Source organism: Megalobrama amblycephala, linkage group LG17 (genome assembly GCF_018812025.1).
Source record: "Megalobrama amblycephala isolate DHTTF-2021 linkage group LG17, ASM1881202v1, whole genome shotgun sequence".
NCBI classification, from domain to species: domain Eukaryota; kingdom Metazoa; phylum Chordata; class Actinopteri; order Cypriniformes; family Xenocyprididae; genus Megalobrama; species Megalobrama amblycephala.
The window spans coordinates 21,582,206-21,600,289 of NC_063060.1; the positions used below are offsets into that span (position 1 = coordinate 21,582,206).

Below are 18,084 nucleotides of genomic sequence, written 5' to 3' on the forward strand. Positions count from 1 at the left end.
GTGTGTGGAGGTGTCAGTTTGTTTATGTAAGAGTGATGAATGAATGTGATTGAATTTAAAGGGCCACTGCAACAAGTGTCTAAACCGGATTGTTACACGTCAGATCAGGGTTGACTAATGTGGAATGTTAGAACTAATGTGATGCTTAATGTTCTAACAAAACAAATAGTTTAAAACCAAATGTTTGTAGAGGTAGTCAACCCTGCACCCAGTACTCCTTCATTCCCAATCAAACCAGTTAATCAAGGTTTTGCTTGACAGACAGGTGTGTTAGAGCAGAGTTGGAAATTAAGTGTGCTGCTCTAAAGGAGCCATAAATTAAACACTTAACACTCAAAGTAAACATGTAGCATGATTAGTTTAGTTATCAGTATATGATAATAATATAGCATAACTCTGAGAATAATTAAACAGAGCACCTGTTGTGAAACATCATACACTCCAGATAACCATTTTTTATTTATTTATTTATTTTTTTAATGATTGTAGTTTGTGAATTTAACATGACGGTAATTGGAAAAGCCTGTCAAAAAAAATTAAGCAAAATGTTTGTGTAAATTAACCAATGGCATTAGTCGAATAAATTAAGGTGGGTTAATCGTTGGTTATCTACATCCATTGATCATAATCAGTGACAAAAATCACAAAATCACAATCACATTAATATTTTGGATTCGTTAAGTGCTAATTTTAGAAATGCACGATTGACAAAAATGTTTCTCACATTTTTACATCTTAAATAGTCTGTTCTCTCGATGTGAGTCATTATTATACATGGCTTAACGTTTACGTTTTTCCAAAGGAGCATATGTGCTCCTAAGTTTAAATTTAAGAGTGCTTTAAAAACAAAAACTTAAGGGGTGCAATGACCAAATGTGGGTGAATTTTTGTTAATAAAGGGAAACGGGAAGACATTTACAAGCAGAAGTACACTAGGTTTTTCAATATTTCTGCTTCAGACTGTATTATGTAATTATATATTTATACACACACATACTGTAATAAACATGTTATTGTGCCAGCACTAGTAGAAATTTATATATTGAATAATGTGTTAATGTTCCTTCTTTCCTATGACAGGGCAGCACAGCACAGATGAGATACAAGAGTTTACATTAAATTGAATGTTAAATACAACCATCTACAACATATTACAAAATAAACATGAAGTAAACATCATCATAATTCATCAACCGTAATTCATAAGCAATCTAGTGTCATAAATGCATGGTATTCATTGATTACGAAGTGCTTTGAATCCACGGCCCTGTAGAACGCACAACATTGCCACGTTTTTACCCTGAAATGTGCAGCGCTTATTTAATGAAATCATAGCCTTTTGAAGTTTAATAATCACATTAGTTTGTATTGCTATTTTTCATCCCAAAATTTGCTATACCTTTTTTATGACTTTAAATTTTTTAGACTTAAGAAACCATGTTAAATACATATATTAAATACATTTTATATTTACATTTTATAGTTACACACATCTTATATTTTTAGATGTGAGTGAAGCGCTTGCACTGTTGAGCCCTGTTATGACAGATGGATTAGTTTATGAAAATTGTACAGTCCATGTTTGAAAGAGTAAGTATTCTCCAAAAATGAAAAATAAATCTGGTCTGGTCTTTTTATTTAGCTGCGTTTGAGCTTAATTTTGAATGCAGCTTTACGTCTCATTTGTGCCTGCTTCACTTGCTATGCATGTATGTATGCATTCTTTATTTTCTCCCATCTTGGGCCTGGCAATTGAAAATAAATTAACATTCCAGCTCTTTTATGTTCTCCTCCTTTAAGCCTGTCAAGAATACTTGGAGGTGAACCCTGAGAGGTCAAGCGACACTCACTAGTTGTCAATCTTCCTGGTTGACCCGCCCACCCTTTTCTCTTTCTTTTTCATTCTTTTCTTCCCCGTTCATTCAGTTCCACCCTGTCTTAGAAACCGGGACTCTTGGGCATTCTTTCTGTGTTCGCCTTTCCAGCCTGAGACAGGAAGCTCTGGGATGAATGTCACATTCACAAACAGAGCCATATTTGAAGTCCTCCTGGCTGCCATCTCTTCCCTACCTTTTCATTTTGAGAGTATTTCTTTAATAAAAAAAAATTAATTTAAAGTGGTCAAAAATCAAAAGGAAGTCCCACACACAATCAGAGCATACAAAAAGTATCAAATTTTTTATCACAACGTTTCGGTCCAATGACCTTCATTTGGCATATCCAGATAAACTATTCAAAGCACAAAAATATAAAATCAATCAATTTAAAATGGACAATGAATCTAATGGCCAATCAGACTGAACTCCAGTTCAGTTCCAAGAAATGTTGCATTATCAAGGGTTGATGTCTTTATGAAGTTCTCAAATGGTTCATTTTATCCGAAATTTCCAGCATAGTTGAATACGGGGCAAAATATGATTCGTGACATTGAATCAAACTGCTATTGTTGGTTTGTCTCATTTCATGTGCCGAAGTGAATTGCAGATCTCTCCTTCATGCACAGAAAAATCCTCAACGGCTCAGTCAGGAATGGCGCAAATCTGTCTAATGCTAATCACTTAATCCTTTTATTTCAAGTCAGAACAAATCCAGTCCAAAATCTGCCAAACAAAGTGGTGTTTATGGGGATGATAACAGTTGGCTCCTGCGGTTAAGCCTCCAGACATAAAGCGAGCATGTTTCTCAGCGGCGTGAGGGTTTGCACACAATGATGACGGGAAGTAAAGCATGTTGAGCAGACAGTGCAAACCTTCACTCCACGCCTCTTGTCTGCTGGGATCAGCATCTCTGCAGTCTCTACAGGGTGTGGGTTTTCAGCGGGTTATGGTTGTGGTTGCAGGTTATTCAAGAACTTGTAGATTCGCTCTTTCTTTGGGATATTTGGAATCCCAATCCCATAATGCAATGCAATGAATGATTTGCCTACCTGAATGTGTAGTCAGAGATAAAGCTGATTAACTTTATATGATTAAGCATTGATTAGCCTAATTTAGTGTATTAACGACATGTACAAATATTCAGCCTTAACCCCCTGGTAGGGCTCTTCTATGTCAGAAATCATAATCCGATTTTGGCTGTTATTGAAATTCTGATGATTTTAACACTATTAGTGGTGGGCGATATGATCAAACTCCTATTTCACAAGTAATTTTAGACATCAATAAAATTTCACAATTATCAAGAACAGCTTTGATACTTCAGCAAAAACAAATACTAGGTTAACTAGTGTAAGTAAACTGTCCTCAAACAATTAACATTTAACATGGAACAAAAGCTCACAGTTGGAAGGTGTAGTAGATGGAATGCAGCACAATAATTGTTTTACATTGATTGTTGTTTTCATAATTAGTGGAAGCTGAAATAGAAAATAAATTTATTATTAACAGCCCTACGTTCTAGGTGTTTCAAAGTTTGCTGTGTTGTTATTCAGTGTGCCCCTGCCAATTATTTAAAGGTGCCCTAGAATTGAAAATTCAGTTTACCTTGGCATAGATAAATAATTAGAGTTCTGTACATGGAAATGACATACAGTGAGTGTCAAACACCATTGTTTCCTCCTTCCGTTATGTAAATTTGATTTGTGCAAAAGACCTCTGAAAAACAGGCAAATCTCAACATAAAACGGACTGAGACGCAACAGTCGGGATCATTAATATGTACGCCCCCAACTTTTGCATATACCAGCCCATGTTCAAGGCATTAGACAAGCCAGTATTAACGTCTGGAGCTGTGCACAGCCGAATCAACAGACTTTATGCAGGTAAGCAAGCAAGGGCAATAGCGAAAAATGGCAGATGGAGCAATAATAACTGACATGATCCATGATATCATGATATTTTTTAGTGATATTTATAAATTGTCTTTCTAAATGTTTCGTTAGCATGTTGCTAATGTACTGTTAAATGTGGTTAAAGTTACCATTGTTTCTTACTGTATTCACAGAGCCATGTTATTTTCATTTTTAAATGCTTGCAGTCTGTATAATTCATAAACACAACTTCATTCTTTATAAATCTCTCCAACAGTGTGTAATGTTAGCTTTAGCCCCATTAGCTGCAGCATAGGCTACTATCAAACTCATTCAGAATCAAATGTAAACATCCAAATAAATATATATATAAATATATATAAATCTATACTTACATGATCTGATATGCTGCATGACGAACACTTTGTAAAGATCCATTTTGAGGGTTATATTAGCTGTGTGAACTTTGTTTATGCAATGTATTATAGAGTTGTGAGCTTGGGGGCGGGAAGTGTGAGCATTTAAAGGGGACACGCGCTGAATCGGTGCATTTTTAATTATGCCCCAAAATAGGCAGTTAAAAAAATTGAATGATAAAAAAATCTATGGGGTATTTTGAGCTGAAACTTCAGACACATTCAGGGGACACTTTAGACTTATATTACACCTTGTGAAAAAGGGTTCTAGGACAGCTTTAACAATAAATGTGCTCGGACTGCATTGTGTTTGAGTGTTTGATTTTTAATACCACACACAAAAACATTTTTTGCCATGTTAAAATGTCTGATCTTCAGTGCATCTTCAAAGGATTTCGTATAGCCGGATTCGTGATGAGACATAAATTATATTTTGTCTGCTGTATGGAACGTTTTGTTCCAACTCTTTATTTCTCTTTTCACCAATGTTCGTAGATGCAAATGTTTTATATTTAGGTTCATTATAAAATCATTGCACTTGATGGCGGGGAAGGCTTTGATGAAGCACACTTCAAAGTGCAACATTCCACAGGATTCCCTACCTGCAATATAAATGCTGAGCCTGTGCATTATGGAAATTTTCTGAGAAAGATGAAAGTATTGTTTAGTTTGTGGGTGGGTGTTTGTGTGTGTGCACAGGCGCATATCAGTGGGAATGAATTCGTGAACAAAGTGAGCGTGACATGTCATCTGTCTTCTACGTTTGACATTGTGTCTTATAAGAATCTTGGGCTCCCCAAGGTCTCAGATATTACCTTTTGCCAATGCAGGAAAAGACCCTGAATGTGTTTTGAGACCGTGAGATTTGCTGGAAAAAGCAAATGCATACAAAAGAGAGGTGATTTTAATAGTTTATCAACTGAACTTGTTGCCATAGTAATTATCTACCTCATGCAGGGTTAGTGGAGGGAATATGAGAAATTGGTCTGTAATCTTTATAAACCCATGAAATTTAAATGTAGACTAGGTATGTGATGCAAATTTGTATCCTGTTTTAGTTGCAAATGTAGTCCAAGGGTGCTTTCACATTAGCACTTTTGGTGCGCACCCGGGTTCGATTGACATCAGAGTTCGGTACGTTTGGTTGATGTGAACACTGTCTTCTGAACTCGGGTGCGCACCCACAAACCCGATACCCGAGTCTGCTTAAAAAGGGTGGACTGGGGTACGGTTCAAGCGAACTCCGGCACGGTGCCCTGCTGATATGAATGCAAACGTACCAAACCACGGAAGTGAACCGCTATTAATGGCCGTATTATTTCATAAAAAATGTGTTTGTGTGCGCATTTCACTCACTTTCCCGATGAGCGTAACTGATGTGCTGCAAGCAGAGAGCTGTATATCTCATTTCTGCTCGCCTTCAGCGTTCTACGTTTGCAAGTGCCGTTATGTACTGAAGCTTTGGAAACAAAACCAACGGCTCAAAAACAAGCAAACAAACAAAAAAAATCAAATTGAGGAGAGAAACGTTAGGCATTTTGCAGCCTTCTCCTGCGCCGTCGTTACTAAGCAACGGAGTTTATCGAAGGCGATTCATCTGCGATATGAACGCGATGTTGCGTAGCTTGTCAGTGATCTACGGTTCTGTCTATTAAATGCCGCTCCATTTGAAAGCAGGTTGATGGCGATTTAGCGGTAATCAGGGAACCGGCTTTACTGACGAAATGCATGTGAAAATCGCATGCGATATATCGGTCAGCCCTATTACTGACAGACTGGGAAGAGAGGAGCTGCAAAAATATCAAATATGGGAAAAATTATTTGATTTGTGAACATTCAAGCATGAAAACCCATATTAGTAGAGCCCAAAAACAAAATACAAGGCTTTACAAGACTTTGTAAAAGGGTAAAAGTAAAAGTATTTGCTCTTTAATAAAACTGCTAATATATTGATGTTAATGTAAGGTATATAGTTTTAATATGGGCCAGATATATTAGCAATAACATTCAAATAGTTATCAGGGTGTCGGTGTCATCAAGAATTTTACTATCAGTGCATCTTTAGGATGAGGTATATGTCATTCCATTGTAAATGGTCCTGTGCAAATCTATATCAGATGTCAGGTAAGGTTTTACTGTTTCAAAGGAAATCAGAGCTTAACGTTTGTGATGTAGTCTTCAGCATAGCGTCATGGCTTGATGTTGACAGTGATATGATTTATTTTTTGGTGATTCCCCATTACCAAAACTAATGTTTCTTTCTTTCATGTGCTTTTAGATGGAGAATGAATGGTGAAAGGAGGAGAACAACAGATTGCTGATGTCCACGTGACCTGCATACTGTATAGATCTTCTTCACAATCTGAACTATTGTCCAGCATCTGGAGACGGACTTGAATAACCAAAATGGCTATGTCACTGTGGAAATGTCCCCTCGTGCATGGACTTCTGTTTACTGTGATTTGTTTACAATCTTCAGAAGGTAAGAGCATCTCTTTTGTGCAATGGTTTAAGGTTGTGAGTGTAGACACTTAAAGGGTTAGTTCACCCAAAAATGAAAATTCTGTCATTAATTAGTCCCCCTCATGTCGTTCCACACCCGTAAGACTTTCGATCATCTTCGGAACACAAATGAAGATCTTTTTGATTCTCCATTGACTGCTTTTGTAACTTCCATTTTGACAATTCAAAAACTTTATAAAGAGATTGGAAAACTAATCCATATGAATCGAGCGGTTTAGTCTAAATTTTCTGAAGAGTATCGATCGATTTTTATGATGAAAAGATTTAATTTAGGCTTTTACTCGCATGTAAACATTGATCAGCTAACATAAGCAGAAACTCAACCAAACCTGCTACACATGCTACACAATTTGAGCTTCCTCTTCCAGAATTTTCATTTTGGGGTAAACCAACCCTTTAATCATAATGTGACTTTTTTTTTTAAAGACGTCAGTGACTTTGGAACACTTTTCAAGCGCACCGTGTTGGTGTATGGGGGGGGGGGGTATGGTTGTAAAGTATGGTTGTATTAATGCATCAGGTTTGTATTTGCTTTACAGAAGAAAAAAAAAAAAGACCAGACAGGATGATACTCATTGCATAGTTGTCAAAGTCATAATGTTCCTAAAATAGACTTCATTTTTGTGCAAAACAATGTCTTGTTTTTCTTTTGATTTTGAGGTGACATTAATTATTTTTCTGATTTTGGCTTGTTACATTTCGCCTAGTTGATCCTCTTTCTCTCCATCATTTCCTGACTTATCTCTACCATACAGTACCATGAATAAAATTGGCAAAGCCAATAATGAAAAGCTGCAAAATCTAGTGTTTGTAGCTGAAAATTGACTGGATTTGTAGATTGGACAAACTTGAGTCAGAGAGAGTCTGTATGTAATAAAAACAGAGTTAACTGCACTGTTTGGCATATTGTCCAATGGTCTGAAACTTCTCATTCTCATAGTCCATTGTTTTGGTCTGTTTTGGATGAGTCTGATTTGGTTGAGGGCTGTTCGTTCCTCAACTATATAAACACCCATCTGTGAAACGCTTTCATACTGGGCTTGTCTTTTGTTGAGTTTTAGCTTTTGGTAGCTCATGTCTGTCGGGTGTATGAGACATGGCTTTCATGAATTAGCTCTGCTTTGCCATGGGGAAAGTGTCCACAAGCACACAGAAGATATGAGTTATCAATCTTACACCAGTCTTCCATGAACAAGAAAAGCTGTATCTTGAGCCACAAAAGCTGGCCAGAAAGAATGCTCCTCAAAACATGTCTTTGCTTTTATGATCTGGATTTTGTCATAGTAAATAGTGCATTGATTCTCTACAAATGTCTGGCTTTTCACAGGGCTTCTATTGAAGGCTTCACTGATTACTAACTACTACTTCTCTTGGCAATTGGATGATTTTTTTCCTTCATGAAGTTGATTTTTTTCTTTTTTTCTTTTTTTTTTTCTTCTTCCTTAAAATGCACCACTAAGATCAGCCAACACAATTTATTATGTTTTGATTTTAGTTTATCTTTTATAACTTTGAGAATTGCAAGATTTGGATCTGGAATTGGGAGTTTTTGTTTGTTTTTGTCTGTCTGCATCATCTCCTAGCAACGAGGCGCATGTTTCTGCGTGAGTTTGTTTTGATCTGAATGACTTATGAAAAAACAAAAAGCTTAAAAAAAAAAAAACGGCTAACTTTTACAACATTTTCACACCATTAACCCCCAGCTGAGTGCTTGCTTGATTTATCTGTTGAGTACTTGGGTAGACAAAATGGTGCAATTAAAGATCTGTGTTTTTGCAACAGTAAAGAATATCCTTAAATGGGTCATAACATGAGAAATCAAATTTGCCTTGATGTTTTGACATAGAAGAGGTCTTAGTACCATTAAAGCAGCCTACAAGTGTCATGGCTTAAAAGATCCTCAGTACAAAAAAATAAAAATCTATGTAACTAAGCTCCAAAAATGAGTAGGGTATTCCTGCATTTTCAGGACAGCAGTTCTAGGACCCTCATTTATTATTATTATTATTATTATTATTATTATTATTATTATTATTTGTATGTAACAGTTTATAATATCACTCAATTCTGAATTTAATTAATTTTCAGGAATGATTTAGTTGTTTAATTATTTAAATTTAATTGATATGTTGTCCCAACCAACTCCTAACCCTAAACATAACCGTTGGTATCCCTCTTGAAATATTTAACCTAATGTATGATTTTCAAATCCAGTTTCCTGGAAAGAAAGGTCTTATTTTTCAACATGGAAGTGACACCGAATCTACACCAGACGTGAGCAGCGTGACAAAAGACAATAGAACCCATTATAATCAGTGATGTTTTCCACACTGGATGCGACGCGACACGACAAATCTGTGACAGACTTAATGGGCAGTAAACAGTAAAACTGTTTGTGAGTAAATTATATTACGCAAATTAAAATAGAGATACTGTACTAGTTTGCAGTGTCAAACACCATAATTAACTGTTTGCACAGCTAGAATAACTGGAGATGCCTGACTGAAAGCCTTACACATTCACGTTTCAAATGGCTGCACTCGCTCTAATGTTAAAAATAAGGTGGAAAGATAATAAAAAGGTAATTTCTGGGTCTGTTTTTCTCATCTGTTTGTTTTAGGTTTAATTCAGGTCTCCTCTGTCTGAGTGGAATTGTCTAGGTGGCACTGTCACAAAAAACTAGGCTCCTAGAACTGGAGCCTCCGGTATTACAAGAATATAGTATTGCCAAAAATGACTCATTTAGTGTTCTTTTTTTTATTTTTTAAGTAAAGAAATATTAGCAACCAAAGACTCGTTACATTTTTACGAAGGTTTAACTTGTTAATAATCAAATAAAATTGGTGAAATAATGGTCACTTAACAGTTTACTAGTTAATTATATGCATCCCCATTATGCCTTTATTCAATATAATACTGTAGAAAGGGAATGAATTCATTTTATTTAATAATGGTTTGTTCCAGTTAGTGATGGTGGGAAAATGTGTATTTAAGTCAGTTGTCATTAGAAAGGAAAGAGTAGCCTACTAGTGAATGGATTGTGTTTTGAGTGAAAAGAAACAAGGTTACTGCCAGTAAGGGCTAAAATAGTCACTTTTAAGTACACTTGCTACAGTGTCAGACAGTGTTTCATATCATTTTGAATGATTAGGGATCATTTTAAAAGTTTGTGCATAATTTGGGGTACTTATCGAACTGACTCAGTCTAACTACAGTAAGCCTGAACAATTAGTTTTAAAGCCTTCTCATTTCCTGGAACATGTCCAGTAATTGTAAATTCTACCTCTGTGTTATGAAGAGCCTTATTATAGATTACTTCTGTAATCCTTTGAGGATTATGACTATATGCTTCATTATGATTCAGCTCTCTGCTGGGAAAACCCGCTTTACCTGTGATTGCCTGTGATGCAAGGTCAGTCGGTCTATTAATATAGATTTGAGCAATGCATTAATCAGGATTACTTGTGATTAATTACACCTAACAATTAAATTTATAATCATAAAATTCAATACACATTGAATATCCAAGTATTCATCAATAGATTTTTTTTTTTTTTCAATTTCTGAGGTGAAAACCATCATTTTTAACATTTTAATAGGTATAAACTGCTAATTATTAGACTGTTTTCATTGACCATTTATTACCTTTTTTTTTTTTTTAGAACACGAGCAATCTAATGGGCTTTTAATTTAAATAAACTTCACAATTGTCACACAAACCCATTACAAAAATATTTAGCATTGCCTTTATATAGAGCAAAATAACTCCAAATGACATTTCTCTTTCTCTCCAAATAAAGTCTGTTTGAAGCATTAATTTTAATGCTTAATAAGTAATAATGTCACTAGTTAAAACCACTTAGTAGTAATATTTTCATGAGAGGATTGACTCAATACAACATCATTGAAGGTATCGATACTTCTACATCTGCATCAGTCAGTGTTTCCGAGCAGTAAATCTTTGTCCATGGAAGCAAAGATTTGTTTCGAATGATTTTGTGGCTGAATGAACCTCCATTTGAGATTGAGGCTGGCGTTGGTGTGGTTTTTATTTGTGCGCATATCTGCTGGAGAGAAAGATCAAGAGTTCAAGCAAACCAAGGTTGGACCTTAAACCCTGCAAGCACTCCTTCCTGCACAATGTATTATATCACTGTAAGCTTGAGCAAAATCCTTCCCTGATTTCTGAGGCCTGAATCATTACACACAATCAGTCATTCTCTGACAGTCCTGAGGAGAAAAAAGACCTGCCATATTTTTATATTCCAATATGACAGACCACACAAAAAAATTACTAAGGAGACAGTGTCTTCTAAAATGACAAACTTGACAATTGCAAAAATTACAGAATTGCTCTAAGAAGTGCTTCAGGTTATTTAGTGCTTAGCTTCAGTTGAAATCAGTTTTCAGTCTAAAACGAACTAATTTTAAACCAGCCAAGTTGAAGCAATGTCACAAAACATGAGGTATATTTATAAAGAGTGGTTATTTGTAGGCGAGTACATTTGTCATTTTGATTTTGAGAGTTTCTTCACATTCATGAGAGGAAATGCTTTCCATCTAATCACTGCACTGCATTATGCATGGAATCCAGGGACCCAATAGGTTGGGGATAACAGTTATTTAAAAATTATAATACAGCTGTGTATACAGACAAAACACCTACTAGGCAAAAGTAAAAACAACATGTACATGTAATGGTAAAGCAACAGTTATACAAAGAAATTGCTTTTTCAATCAACATCATTGAATAAATATTAAATTACTTGAATTTAAGACCACATTTTTTCTGACAATGAAAATAGTTCCTCTAGTCCCACAATCAAATCTTATTAGATTCTCTTTTTCATAATAGTTGTTAGTATTATGATTAAAAAAAGATGCTTGACCAGTTTGTTGTCAAAAGGTCATAATTCAAAAAATAGAGCAAATAGTTTCTCTAGTCTCATTGTAATGTTTATTCATCCCTATAGTGAGTGTGTAACAGGTCTGTTGTGGATTAGTTACAGTCTGGAACCCTGTTTTGTCTGTCAGGGTTTAGTTTTGCCCTTCAAGTTCCTTTAGAAGCTCTACTACTGCGCACATTTTTTTTGCACACATTGTTCATATTACTGTCATTTCCAGTGGTGGACCATATCTTTACTTTGTTACTGTACTTAACTGCAAATTTCAAGTATTATTCAGAGTATTTTGGAAAACTTTTAGTTAACTACATTCTGAAGTATGATACTTTTTACTTACTTTTAAAAACGTTATTACTCATTAGCTACATTTACATAGGACACCATTTTGTGTTTCATTCCGATTGAATCAGAACATAATGTTTACATGATCGCTAAATAATGATGATCGGGTTGATGTGCGTGTTTGTCACAAGCTTCAAATTGGTAATAGATTTTTTGACATGCACTCACTGCACGAATATACAGAGCTGCCTGCTGTTTGTGCATAGCTTACTAACCATTCTCCTACATTGCAGTGTTTTTTGTTTTTAAAGAGCCGACTTAATATTCGTGTCCTAATTAGGAGACAACGAGCACATGAACCTCTGTCCTATCTGTGTGGATGGCACGTTAAACCCCCCTCCTCTAATAAATATTTTGCAAAAGAGTTGGTGAAATTGCAAAAATAATGAATAATACATTTAAAAAAAGTATCAAACACTCCCCCATATGCGGCTGGTCAACCTCTAACTAGGGCTGCTCCCTAATAGTTGACTAACCTGCTAGTCGACTAGAAGAGACTTGGTCGACCAAAATTTTATTAGTTGGTTAGTCGCAGAAAAAAAAAATCCACAGGAAGTATCAAAATCAGGCTGTGACGGACAAATCATTAATAGAAGGAAATTCCAAACATTCGCCTTTTATTCATCGACCTCAAATGTGGCTTATCACTTGAAACATTTAAGTATTAGCAACTTTACAAGTCCGCTCGCTCTAATGTTAACCTAGATAAATGTGCGCTATTATTAGGCGCATATTCAAGTGTTTGTGTGGAAAGCGTGCTTACTGCATGACATACAGGTGCCGATGCAATCACTTGCATTTAACTTAAAATACTGTCATTTTGGTCATACAGATAAGAGTACTGCAAACTGTAAAGGGTCCACTTTTATTTCTGTAAACTCAAAATAACAACAAAACGTTGTGCTTTTGTAAAATAACGAAAACAATCAGGATGTGCATTCTGCCATCTTGGTCTGTGAACTTGAGCACGTCAAAAAAATGAACCGAAACTTGGCGTATACTTGCCTCACAGAAATTAGAAATATATCTATAGAAAGCTTGAAATGTCTACTTTTTATTCAAATGGAAAATAAATATCCTCAGATTAGGGCTGCACGATTAATCGCATGCTATTCTCACGCGCATTTCGTCAGTAAAGCCGGTTCCCTGATTACCGCTAAATCGCCATCACCTGCTTTCAAATGAAGCGGCATTTAATAGACGGAGCCGTAGGTCACTGAAAAGCCACGCAATATCGCGTTCATATCGCAGATGAATCGCCTGCGATAATGAACGCGATATTGCGTGGCTTGTCCGTGAACTACGGCTCCGTCTATTAAAAGGCGCTGCGTTTAAAAACAGGTGATGGCGATTTAGCGGTAATCAGGGAACCGGCTTTACTGACGAAATGCGCGTGAGAATAGCATGCGATTAATCGTGCAGCCCTACCTCAGATTATGTAATCCGTATGAAATGTGCATGTAGGTGGGTCCACTACTATGGCGAGTCAGCATCGTCGACTTAATTACTGCTGCCGAAAAGACAGAAAACATCAATATTGATAATCAATATCAATAATTTATTAAAATGTTTAGACAGTCTCGTTCTGTTTTTTTTCATGACATACATAATCATTTCTTTTGCTGTTGTTCTGTGGCAAGCTTTATGTGCTGCGCTTGAGTGTTGATTAGTATTAGGCTATATATAGGCTATTAAAGGCTCATTATTATGATTTATGGCTTAATATACGCGCGATTAGTTGACTAATCGCTTAAATGAACGACTACTAGCCGACGAGGGCAGCCCTACCTCCAACATTCCTATTTTAATTTTCTTTATGATGGTTTTATTAATATTTCAAATTAGTTTTATTTTTATATTTTTAGTTCATTTTAGTTCAATTTTTAGTCATTTTATGTGCTTTTTGACTTTTTTTTTTTTAAAAGAAAACATTATTTGTTTAATTTTTATTTCATTTTTAGTTTTAATTTTAGTTCTATTTTCAAGGCAACATTTAGTTTGTTTTTCAACTAAATATTTATATTTAAATTGAACAGAAATGTTTTTAATAGTTTGAGTTAACTATAATAACCCTGACCTCCAGCACAGATAGTCTCGACCCAAATCATGCCACCGATGTGAGTCACCGTGTTGGGAGTTTTTGGATGCTGAAATAAGCAGATCAGTGTTTTTATGATGCCACAAAGTCACTGTGTGTAGTGTTTAGTTGACTATAGCTTGTATTTGCCTTCTGGTGTATTTTGGCACGAGTACTTTTTCTAAAGGCAAGGATTCCTTGAACAACAGCAAAATTTAGTGGCCAAGATGCTTAGAAGAAACAAACCCTAAAAAGAAAACCCTCCCTCCCATCCATCTGAATTCTTTCAGAAAATACAGTACAATACAGTACGCCCTGTATATTGGATTATGGGCACTTAAGAACAGTTTGCACATTTTCCTTTTCTTCTGAAGACACTTGGTGGCCAGTAAAAGGGAACAAAATTACAAATAAGACAAGCAGGCTCAAGAAGTCCCTGCTGGGTCTACTGTGGGACCTCTCAAACTTTTCTAAAGATGACACCATCCTTTTTTCCTCTCCACCCATTTTTCTCTCTGAGAAATCCCCTGTGGAGACTGGAGTCTGGGACACAATGGAGGCTGGTCGAGGGGGAGTGTGTTGGATTTGCATGCAGCTGTTTGCTGTTCCTAAAGCTACAAAGGCTAGGGGTGGGAATCGGAGGGTACCTCACGATACGATACGATCACGATAAATGGCTCACGATAAGGATAATATCGCGAGTCAGCGATTCTGCGATAATCGATATATCGCTAGACAATCCTATAATGATACATCGCGATATTGGTCTTAATATGAAAACAAAATGCACGTGAAAAGGTTAAGTGCAGGTTAACGGATAAATCCGATCTTATATGTACATTTAATAGAGTTCACGTCACCGAAAGCAAGAAATATGAGGTGCATTTTATTGACCATCAGTTAATTTCAAAATCAAAGACTGCAATAGGAGAGAGCGGCAACAGCACTGGTATAAGGTCTCATTACTTTTAATGAAGATAATTGTGTGTTATGCGTCTGCGACTTACTTTCACTTTCATATGCGGCCGTTTGCGCGTCAGCTTGCTGAAGAGATCTGCGGCGATGTGTGATGCAGTAGCGTTGTCATATCTGACTCTCACATGTTTCAGTTTTAGTATTTTTGGGAGAAGTAAAATTTACATATGTAGTTTCAACAACCAGATGCATTTAGACTGAGCATAGACAGTTTTGACTGGAATGCGTCCCAGACCATCTCCTGAAGTGGTTTGAGCGATCGGATTTAAATCCGTCTCAAATGCGTATTTAGGCATTTAGACCTGGTCTTTTCACGATCGGATAGCTATCCGATCAGAGAAAATGCATGAAGTCACCAGGTGCAAACATCACCCTTTGACGCTCTTCAAGCGCTTAGATATACACGGGAGCGTTCGAAAGCAGGCGTCTATCAGAGGATCCCTAATATATGCTTTCAAATGCTCCCGTGTATATCTAAGCGCTCGGTGAAGAACGTCAAAGATGTCTACGACTGTCACATCAATGGTATAAAAGTGCGTCAAGACTGTGAACTTAAACGTGGCTGGGGCATCTATTTTACTCACACTGCTGTCCGCCATCCTGTTAATAACCTCTTTTTCTTAGGCTAGTTAACTTAAGTTCACGTTTTTCCTCATTCATGTGTCGAGCGCCGCCTTGAAGTAGGACGCTTTGAGCAAAGAAATCTATATATAGTGCTTTATTTTTTTTTTAATTAAAATATCGATATTTGGCGCAGCGATACGATTCTCGTATCGCACAGAGAAGGATGACGATATATCGCCATATCGATATTCTGTCCCACCCCTAACAAAGGCCAATAAAATTTGCATTAATAGAGGGTGACAGGCATCACCCAATGGCCAGGAATCCTGCTGGAACCAGCCCTCACACTCACTCGCTTGGTAGCTGCATTGGTTTTCTGCCCATATGGTCACTGAGCTGGGAACTTTCCTTGAGGAAAGCCTGGAAAGGATTAAAAATGTTAACAAAACGTCAAGCCAAGACATTTGGATGACTTAAACAGGTCAATGTTAGTTTGTTACTGGTTAGTCTAGATAACTGGAATGACGTGTTTGACATGTACAGTAGTAGTCTATTACCACAATCACTTGCCTTGTATAAACATTTTTTTTTTTTTAAATTGAGATATTCTGAGGTGTAGTGTAACATTAATTTTCAAGGATGTTGATAGTAGTGATTCAACCAAAAATGTAAGTCCGAAATGGATTTTGGAGGGCCAAAATTCATTGACCAAAAATGGTGACGTTTAATTTAAAGCTCTTCTCCAATGCTGTGTTTTGACTGTCAATGTATATTTCATGCACACATGGATCAACTACAACAGGTAAATGTCAACTTTGTGGAACATTTTTTTTTTTAATCAATCTTCATTATGATAAACGGATATCGATTCTTTAAATCCAAAGGTCAATCTTTTATTCTACGTGGTTTTTAGTTGGTGTGTGAACAAAACTTCTAAACATTATTTGTAGTGTCTACTGCCCAATAAGCTTTGTGCTTTGTTACTTTTGATATGAAACAAAGTCTAAGCATTCAAATTCTATCCACTTTATCATGAAATATGTGGTTTTTGCACTCTTTAATGTGGCATGACAGATCACTGTAGCATGTGAACCAATCATTTTATTTCTCTTTACTACTAGTTATTATAACACAATATAAACATGAATGAACATCAGAAGGAATGCTGAAAAGATACAGTACTTGTTGGTTAGCTAGAAAAAACACTAGAGAGGCATTTTTTTTTTGCTATATGTTTGTGTACAACTTTTGAGTGTTTTGATGTATTAAACCGTTTTGATTAATTGATTATTAAAGGTGCTAAAGAGGATGTTTTGTTTTATACATTTTTGCAATATTACTTGAAACTGTCTTTACTAACTGATAAAAGACTATTTATTAGGTGCACTGAAAGTAATAATATTAATATACATCATCTGTGCACGAGGTAGGGCCTTAAAAACATCAGCCAATCGTTTACGCGATCATCACACGTTCCTTGTGAGAGACGTGCGCGGATTGGCCCTCTGGCTTGTCAATCACTGCCGTGACGTTCCTTGTGAGAGACGAGCGCGGCTGCGCGCTCCAGTAACTCTCCACACTCCACAGGCGCCGCATGCAATGTTTTTGTCAGGAGACAGGAGTAACAACTGCAGATTATGAGTTACCTGCGGTGAGTCCGACATAATGAATCCAAAAACACGACACAGCAAATGCCGGTGGTAAACACTCATGTTCCAATATTCGTGCACGAGTTTTGGGAGGCGTTCCTTTGAAGTGAGCTGTGAAGGAGGGGGGCTGTTCTTACGCATGCGCTCATTTCAAAAACTCAGTAACAGTCTTTGGATTCTCAGTCGACGAAAACATCCTCTCTATCACCTTTAAAGTATATATATATATATAATATATTTTATTTTGGTGCATCATGTGTTGATAGATTTTGTTTTATATAATTGAGATTGGTCCAACAGAAAATGGGGTTGTGCAAAAGCGCTACATTGTGTGACAAAATTGGCTACCACGGTCTTGAGTCCCACAGCAAACTCCAGGAGGATGCATAAGAAAATGACTTTTCCAGCCACTGACCAGAATTCCTGATAAAATTCCATGTCAGCAAGAAGAATGAGATCACACCCAATTGCAATCCAGATAGAACTGTTGCCATGGCAATACAATCGAACATTCCATATAATATATCATTTATGACTTGGGATACCCCCTTATAACATGGTTTAATTTAAAAGAAAGGGTGAGATAAAGAAGCACAAGCTTTGACAGGCGTGTTTAGGGCGACTGTTGCTGCTTTCCTCTCTGCCTACCCAGCTTAGATGTAAATCTTGACTGCTGCTGGCAGTTCTTTGCTGAGACAAAGGTGAGTTTGAAAAACTAGGCTGATTCTTGGAAATATATATTTACTCCAGAGAGCCGGTACAACATAAAGCAGACTTGTCTTACGGAAATTGAAACCATGCTTACTTTGCACTATTCTTCTGTACATGTTTTTCCAAAAAACATCAAAAGCTCATTATCAAAATGAAATAACTTTATCTTCATTTG

At 36.4% G+C, this 18,084-nt stretch overlaps 1 protein-coding gene across 9 annotated transcripts in view; it reads left to right on the forward strand.

Annotated features, from left to right (window-relative positions):
• LOC125249983 (adhesion G protein-coupled receptor L2-like) overlaps window positions 1–18,084 on the forward strand; it is a 135,790-nt gene that overhangs the window by 19,344 nt on the left and 98,362 nt on the right. For all 9 annotated transcript variants that reach the window (XM_048162251.1, XM_048162256.1, XM_048162253.1 and 6 more), the window contains exon 2: window positions 6,443–6,646. In XM_048162251.1, the coding sequence (XP_048018208.1) occupies window positions 6,571–6,646 (76 nt within the window). In that variant the 5' untranslated portion in view covers window positions 6,443–6,570. The remainder of the gene's footprint in view (window positions 1–6,442; window positions 6,647–18,084) is intronic.